This window comes from Orycteropus afer, unplaced genomic scaffold (genome assembly GCF_000298275.1).
Source record: "Orycteropus afer afer isolate SDZICR_OR568_19922 unplaced genomic scaffold, OryAfe1.0 scaffold00062, whole genome shotgun sequence".
NCBI lineage: Eukaryota > Metazoa > Chordata > Mammalia > Tubulidentata > Orycteropodidae > Orycteropus > Orycteropus afer.
In genome coordinates, this window is record NW_006921649.1 from 8418288 (window position 1) to 8427411 (window position 9124).

The following is a 9124-nucleotide window of genomic DNA, read 5'->3' on the forward strand; positions in this document are numbered from 1 at the left end:
AAATTAATGGCAATTAAAAATAACACCCAGCTCCTCCAATCTAGAAAGTATACCATAGAGCTTAAGAGCACTGACCTGTACTGTATTACTTCTTTCTAGGTGTGGAACCTTGAGCAAATTACTTTTGTTCTTGTATCTTGGTCTTTTCCTCATCTATAAAATGGGTGTAATGATAGGTCCTCCTTCATAGGGTAGTTATGTGGATTAACTGCATCAGTATAGGTATAACTTTTAACATATGTGAGTTTATTGTGAGTGCTGTGTGTGAGTTTGCTGCTATTTATATCATTGATGCCTGTTGGAATGACAGATAGAGTTGAAACAAATCAATACAAAATGGAAAAGCTCGTGGCCTAGAAGTCAAGCAGCTTAAGATCAAGCTGTGAGTAAGAGTCAATATATCTGAGGAGATTTATTTCCCCCAATAATGATTTTCCAATTCTTATCAAATAAATAATACATAAGTACATTTTCTATGTAGAAAAAAAGGTAAAACATTCAACACATTGAAATGAGGCTCACGTCCTCTTTGACTACTCCATCCCTCCCAGCACCCTCACCCCTTACATTTCCCTTTCCCACAAGTAACCAGTGTTAGTAGTTTGTAGCTTTTCCTTCCAGGTAAGGAACTTATCTGTTCCTTGTGACTTGTGTCAAACAAACCTATTTCCATCAAGTTGATTCTGACTCACAGTAACACTATAGGACAGAGTAGGACAGCCCCGTAGAGTTTCCAAGGCTGCCTCATCTTTCTCTCATGGAGTGGCTGGTGTGTTCGAACTGTCGACTTTTTGGTTAGCAGCCAAGCATTTAACTGCTGTACTGGTTTTTCTTTTCTTGCCCCCCCCCTTTTTTTGCATAAAATATACTGTATGTATTTTTCCGTACTTGATTTTTTTCACTGAAATGTATCATTAAACATATGAAAATGATATATTTTTTTAATTCTACATCATAGTATTCTATTACAGCTAAAAGTTTATTCATTCCCCTTTTGAAAGACATTTTCTTTTCTTTTTTTTTTTTTTCCCCAACACTTTGCTGATGCAAACAGTACTGCAACACACTTCATTGTTTAAGTGTGGATGTTTCTTTCTTTAGGGTCAATATGAAGGAAATGTACATTTAAACATTTAATAGAACCTTCAAAAGTGGCTTTGCTAAACCCATGTGCACTTCCCTGGCTGTATATGAGGACAGCAGTGTAGGGCTTGTCTGTAGAAGTGTGTATGATCCTCAGAGATTACTTGAACTTTCTGGAAAAAATTCTCACCATGTTCCTAAAGACTTAAGTACTCTGATTTATCTTCACTTGCAGAATTTGCTTTTCAGAATCCTTGAGCTGGACCTGATTGTCAGAGATGAAGATGGAAATATCCTGGACCCTGATAATACCAGTGTCATCAGCTTGTTCCATGCACACGAGGAAGCAACTGATAAAATCACAGAGCGTATCAAGGAAGAACTGGTGAGTTTTGTTCAACAGGGGTTGGCCAAGCGAAACAGTCATTTTGCACATCATTAACTTAAAATAATAGACTAATTAACCAGACTATATTCTGTTCACAGAGCCATCTGTCCTTTGACCTGAGATGATCGGTGGCCACATTCATTTTATTGTTTTTGGTCTTAGATTTGTAACTCATTCAATATCCATCCCACAGGTAGTTAAATGCCAGTGAAGTTACCAGTTCTCATGGAGCTTTTATAGTCTAGAGAGGAGAAGAGAAGAAAGGCAGTCTAAACAGTAAATAAATTAATGAACAAATTAATTCCAGATGGTGATAAATTCCCAAAAGGCAATAAACTAAGTTATGTGAATCAGTATGACTTAAGTAGCTACTTTAAAAGGCACAGACAGGGTCCCTGGTGGTGCAAATTGTTCAGAGCTTGGCTGCTAACTGAAAAATTGGAAGGTTGAATCCACCCAGAAGTGCCTTGGCAGGAAGGCTTTTCAATCTACTTCTGCAAAGTCAGCTATTGGAAACCCTATAGAGCACAATTTTACTCTGAATAATATGGGGTTTCCATAAGTTGGAATCAACTCAACGATGGCTGGTTTGGTTTGGTTTTAAAAGGCATGGTCAAGAAAGGTCACTCTGAGAAGTGACATCTCAGCTGACACCTAGATACTGTGAAGGGGGCAGACATGGGAAGATCTAGAGAGAGGGTGTTCTAGGCAGAGGGTAGGACTGAGCTCTGAATGTTCAAGGAATAAAACTATGTATGGGCACAGTGAGCAGTGAGGGGTGGAGGCAATGATTTGGACAGGGAATAGGAGCTGACACTCTAGGACTTGAAGGGTCATGGGAAAGAGTTAAGATGTTAGTCCAAGTGTGGTGGGAAACCATAGAAGGATTTTAAGGAAAGTTTAACACAATTTGCTTTATATTTTTAAGTCACATTTAGCCAGTGAGAAACCAGTTCCTTTTGAATCGATTTCAACTCATGGTGACACCATGTGTGTCAGAGTAGAATTGTGCTCCATAGGGTTTTTAGTGGCTGATTTTTGAGAAGTAGATCTCCAGGCCTTCCTTTCAAGGTGCCTTTGGGTGGATTTGAACGCTCAACCTTTTGGTTAGCAGCCAAGTGTGTTGACCATTTGTACCACCCAAACCAAACCAAACCAAACCAAACTCATTGCTGTAAGAGTCAATTCCAACTCACAGTGATCCCTATAGGGTTTCCAAGGCTATAAATCTTTACAGAAGTAGATACCTCATCTTTCTTCTGTGGAGTGGCTAAGTGGGTTTGAACTACCAGCCTTTTGGTTAGCAACCAAATGCCTTAACCACTGCACTACCAGAGCTCCTTTAGCACCTCCTAGGGACTCCCAAGTAACATTAACTGTGGTTTTGTTATTTGATAGCAACTTTAACTTTATTTAGGTTTCGTTTTTCCCACAATAAAATTCACTCATTTTAAGTCTGCAGTTTGATGAATGTTACAATATATAGTGCTTAGTAAAGTCCATTACAATCAAGATATAGAAGAGTTCCACCATCCTAAAAGTTTCTTTTACAGCCGATTTCCTCTTCTGATCCCCAGCCCAGGAAACCCCTGAGTTGTTTTCTGTTGGTATAGGTTTGTCATTTGTAAAGCTTCATATAAATGAAATCTTATAATATTAGTCTTTTGTGTTTGACATCTCTTATGCAACGTGAGGTTTTTGAGGTTCAGGTTGTTGTGCATATCAATATCAATATTTTGTTCCTTTCATTGTCTATACCATTGACCAATTGATGGACATTTGAGTTGCTTTCAGTTAGGCACTATCATAAACAATGTTGCTATGAACATCACATACAAAGTTTTGGGTGGACATTTGTTTTCATTTTCATTGTTTTATGGAGGGGTAATACCTAGCAGTGGAATTGCTGACTCATATAATAAACTTATGTTTAACTCATAAGGCATTGCCATAATTTTTCCCAAAATGACTATACCATTTTGCATTCCCACCAACAATATATGAGTGTTTCAGCTGCTCTACATTCTTGCCAACACAGGTTATTGTCGATCTTGTTAAATTTAATCAATTTAGTGGGTCTGTAGTATTATCTCATTGTGGTTTTAATTTGCATTCCCTGATAACTAGTGATGTTGAACATCTTTTTATGTGCTTACTAGCAGTCTGTGCCTTATTTTGTGATGTGTATGCTCAAATAATTTGCTCATATTTAATTGTATTGTTTTTCATATTTTTAAGTTGTGAGAGTTCTTAGCATATTTTGAATACAAATGCTTTATCAGATGTGTTTTGCAAATAAATTCTTCAAGTCTATAGCTGGCCTTTTTAGTTTCTTAACTGTGTCTTTTAAAGAACACACGTTTTTGTTTTGATGAAGTCCATTTTATAGATTTTTTTCTTTTATAGTTTATGCTTCTGTGACACCAACTTTTTGAAGAAAGCTGGGTTAGTATTTCCCCAGGTAGTGGTATTTTCCCAGATGAGAAAATCAAGGCAAAGACAGCCAAGGTGATTTGGCTAAGATTGTGGACGCTTTTGGTGGTAGAGCTGAGTGTAATGCCAAATCTTTGGACTTGAAATTGCAAGTGACTCCCAAAATCCTGTACCATTTCTCTGTTGTCCTAAGTGGTGCTAGGCTAACTTTATGCATCTTCCTCCCACCTTTCAGTCAAAAGACCAGCCAGATTATGGAATGTATTCCCGCATCTCCTCCTCACCCACCCACAGCCTTTACGTCTTTGTGAGAAACTTTGTCTGCAGAATTGGGGAAGATGCTGAGCTCTTCATGTCACTCTATGATCCCAATAAGCAAATGGTCATAAGGTAAGTGTGTTCAGTATTGCTGGACCTCCTTGTTTGGGGCAATTTAGAGTCAGTAGAACATAGAGCATCTTTTCTTTCCATCATCACTTGTGGAGAAATTACCACCCAGAAGAGAAACTAGGTCTAACTGAAACTGTGGCAGCAACTTCTCTGGAGGGCATGAGAGTCAGATGGAAATATCACTTGCCGCGAAATTTTTCCCACAGTGAGGATATGGTTATAGAGAAATAAGTTTTGATTATTGAAAGCCAACCAAAAATAGAAAGGTTCAGACAGGTAACATTTGGATATAGTAAAATTGTGACTTTTAAAATGTGAGTTGAGAAATGAATAGTGAAAACTGCAGATCTTCCAGTGAAGCAACAGGTTAAAAGTGTGGACTCTGCAATCTGCCTAAGCTCATATCCTGGCTCGACTGTCATCTATGTTCTGTTAACCTTGCTCAGGTTGGCAATCTCTTGTAAGAACCAATTTTCCATATTCAAGATGTGAGTCCCAATCTCATGGGGTTTACCAATCTCTTTTTGGCTTAAAGGAGAAAAAGTCCATGAAGTACTCACATAGGGCTTGGCACATGGCATCTGTGTTCCAAATGGCAGAGGCCATTATTGTTACTACTTTTAATTAATTTCTCTTGGAAATAGAGGATGTGAGGGAACTTCTTGGCGCCTCCACTCAAGAAAGGGTAACACTTTTGGGAATATCCAGGGGAAGCCTTTAGTGTACTGCCCACCTTCCGCATTGCCCCAGGACTCAGCTTGTGGCTCAGACCACCCTTCCTCCCAGGTGACTGACCACTGCCTGTCTCTCCAGTGGGGTTTTAGATCAAAGCATGGTCCCATGTGTGAGGTACTGGTTGAACCATTAGGATGGAGCTGCAGCATATCCCTCTGCTTCTATGGAGAAAATGGAGACAGTAATACATTTCCGCCTTGGCTGTTATGATGATTAAATGAGATGGTGTAAAGTGCCCTATTCAATAGTGCTCCTTCAGTAAATAATGTTTCCCCTGGAGACATTTATGAAACATAGAGGGGCTGTCCATTTAAGAAGTACTGAGGTCAGTATATGATCTCATTCAATCCTCATGACTCCATGCCATTTGGATGAGGAAAATCAGGCTCAGGGAGATAATGTGACTGGCCCAAATTCACACATATTTATTAAAGGCACCCCAGAGATTTATACTAGTTTCATCTGACTCTAGAGACAAACTGTTTCCTCACTTTAGTCTGATGCCAAGGAAGGAGTTATATCTAATATCCCAAGTGATTCTGGTCAGGGTTTAAGCACTGTTATGGTGGAAATCTATTCTTCATGGCTAACCTAAATTCCCAATATTAAAAATCAAGCCTAATTCATCTGTCTAGAACTTAGTAGACACTGAGAGTGAGTGGTCCTGGTTCCTTAGACAGAACCTGAAATCGGTTAAATATCATAGACTCCTAGCTGTTCCCTGTTAGCTGCTCCCAAGGAACCTGTAAAAAAATTTTTTTGAAGATCCCCAGGACCCTCCCTACCTCTTCAGAAACCTGAGAGCTCCTTCTAGCTGCATCAACAAGGGTGCCTTGTCTCCTGGCCCATCTGACTGATGGATGGCCTGGCCCCAGCTGTGCTGAGGGAGGCAATGGATCAGCGAGATGCAGCTCTGTTCCCTGAAGTGCCACACCAGATGACGTGCTTGCTGGAGTGTGGCTGAGTGATGGCTATGAGAGAGCCAGACATAGGGCAGCCCTGGGAGGAGGAGGAATGAGAAGGAAGAGCTGAATGATAGAAACCAAAAGAAAGAAGAGAAGAGGCATGGGACAGGAGTGGGGCAGGGAGATTTGGAAACACTCCCTGTATCAGTCTGACTCTGGATAGATCCTCTTTTACTAAGAAATCTTTAGTCCTACCTGCCCCTAGCCAGGGTTGACAGACAATGAATAACAGACACATTAAGGTATCTTCCCTATGGCACTGATGTGGGCCAGGGAGAATTTGTTTGGGGTGGACCTTTCAATGTTGGGATGAATCATGTTCAGATCCTCATTGGATCCCTGAAGAAATCTGCCCTGGGAAGTTTAAATGAATGTTTGCTGGACAAACAAAAGCAGCAGCTCAGGCATTAGGCCAGTGGTGAGGCAATGTCCAAAGAGGTAGAGGAGAAATTGGAATAATCTTCCTCATTTTCCCAAGGAGGGTGTCATTGGAGAAGGCCTCCCTGTGTTGTTACCAAGTAAGCCTCCAGAGTCTACTGCTTAGGTCTTCCTGGGCAAGGATGGATGGGGCTAGCTTGGTCCTCAAAATTGCTTTTCTTATTTATGATTGTATTTCCCATAGAAGAAAGTTGATGGTGCTGGCTGTTTAGACCTAATAGGCTGGGTCCCTAAGAGGCTTGCTACATATATGATGAAAAGTCTTGGAAAACACCCAGAAATTTCACTTTGCACAATATAGTAATTACCAATAGGAAATTATTATTTTTTTTAAAAAATTATTTTTAAGGATAAAACCACCCTGGTTATTTTGCTATGTATTCTAACCACTAAAAGTTTTAGATCTTACTGGGGGAAAAAGGAGAGAGAGAGAAAAAAAAAAGGTCCATTTGGTTTGATTGAATTTTAACCATTGGTTAACCCATGGCTATATTCATTTTCCTTATTGGTCCCATTTCCTCCTGAACTTTGCCCTGACTACTCATTAATATTCTAGGGCTAAGTGCAGAGAGAGGAACAAGAGATCAGGGAGAACAAAGCTCGAAAAAGAAGGCACTTCCCCTTATCTCTGCTGAGTTCTTTTATCATGCTTTCTTGGTCTAAAATGGCTTTTGAGCTGTATTTTATTTTAACTTCCCTCCCACCCCCCAATTTAAGATCAAAACTGTTTATTTAGCATTATCTATATGCTCCTTTTCATATGTTGTTGTTGTTGTTATTTGCCATCGAGTTGGCCCTGACTCCTAGCGACCCCTCCTTGGGTTTCCGAGGCAGTTATCACTATGGAAGTATACACAACTATATTATATCCTTTCACCATTCTTACTGAATCTGCATGCTGAGCAAATAATCTTAGAAGCTGGAGTATAAAAAGAAGAATATGGTATTAGGATTAGAGGAAGACTTATTAACAATCTGCAATATGTAGATGACACAACCTTGCTGAAAGTGAAGAGGACTTGAAACCCAGAGACTATAATCTTCAGTATGGATTATACCTCAATGTGAAGAAAACAAAAGTCCTCATACCATAAGCAACATGATAAACAGAAAAGATTAAAGTTGTCAAGGATTTAATTTTACTTGGATCCACAATCAATGCCCATGGAAGCTGCAGTCAAGAAATAAGTAATATGACTCTACAGGGACTTCTGGTAAGATGGAGGAATAGGCAGACAAGTGTCACAGACCCTCTTCAACAAAGAAAAGAAAAAACAATTGACAGAGATACAGAAGATAATCCTGGAGCCCTGAGCTTTGAAAGGAACTATGAAGAAGTGGATTAGGCACCAACTAGTGGAAAAACCATCCACCAGCCACTCCTCAGAAGGAAGGTTGGGCAATCTACTTCCGTAGTAATACTACCTTGGCAACCCAAGGAGGGATTGCTATGAGTTGGGTCCAACTCAATGGCACATAACAACAACAACAGTGGAAAAACCTGAATGAAAACAGTGAGTACAGAGATAGTTGGAGCTATAGAGTGTCAGCTACTCTGACGGGACCAACAGCTTGAATATTTCCAAGTGGTGTTGGGACTTAAGAATTGACCTAAAGATCAGCCCTGGTGATCAAGGGCTGCAGGGATGACTGTGCTTGTGGCTTATGACTAGGAAGGTAAACAGCAAAGAGGGGGACAACCTGAGCTGTTAACTTGCCACAGTCCGGAGGGTGCAGCCATTTTGATTGTTTACATGCAGCAACTATTTTGGATATTTAAAGTGACTGAAGATGCAGCCATTTTGAATGTTTACAAGCGGCAGCCATTTTGGACATTTAAAGTGACTGAGGGCGTAGCCATTTTGAATCTTTACAAGTGGCATTAATTTTGGATTTTAAAGTGATAGCATTCTCATTTGGATTCCAAGGCCCTAAGAATAGACTCTGTTTGCCAAGGTCAGCAGGGATGTACAAAAGGCTGACTACAGGAAAGGAGGCAGGTGGTGAGTGTATGAATGTTGTCAACTAGCAGATAGAGGAACACAGTACCCTGCTTGCATAGATAACATACAAGCAAAACAAAGAAAACGAAAATTGTAGGCAAGTCACTCTAACATACAATCACCAATTACATATAAGCACAAAAATGTTACAATGCCTCAGAGATAACAGAGCATCACAGTCCACACAAAGAAGAAAGATAAAGCAGGAGAGACAAGGGACCAGGACACAGACCCAAAACACATCCCTGAAGAAGATGCAGCATTGGAACTCCCTGAAAAGGAATTCAAAAGAATTATATTTAGGTATCTTCAATGAATGGAGAGACAGATCAAGGAAAACACAGAGAAAACCCTAGAACAATTTCAAAGACAATACAAGAACAAAATGACAAAATACATGAAAAATTAGAAATGATACAGAACCTACACACACAAATTCAGAAGATTAATACCAAATTTTCAGAAATAGATAAGACATTGAATGGGCAAAGGAGCATAATTGAATCAATGGAAGACAGATTTAGGGAGATTAAAGGCAAATACCTGAACACTTCTTTGGAAAGGGATAAATCAGAAAAAAGATCAAAATAAAATGAAGAAAGCCTAAGGTTCATGTGGGATACCATCAAAAGGAAGAACCTATGTGTCAAGCTGGATTCCAAAGAGGACGTGGAACAAGGGATATCATA

General features: G+C 39.7%; 1 protein-coding gene across 1 annotated transcript in view; it reads left to right on the forward strand.

The window, feature by feature from the left end:
* Positions 1-9124, forward strand: part of DOCK2 (dedicator of cytokinesis 2) — a 669066-nt gene that overhangs the window by 32381 nt on the left and 627561 nt on the right. The window contains exons 7-8 of the mRNA XM_007939749.2: positions 1333-1468; positions 4140-4294. Coding sequence (XP_007937940.2) covers positions 1333-1468; positions 4140-4294 — 291 coding nt within the window. The remainder of the gene's footprint in view (positions 1-1332; positions 1469-4139; positions 4295-9124) is intronic.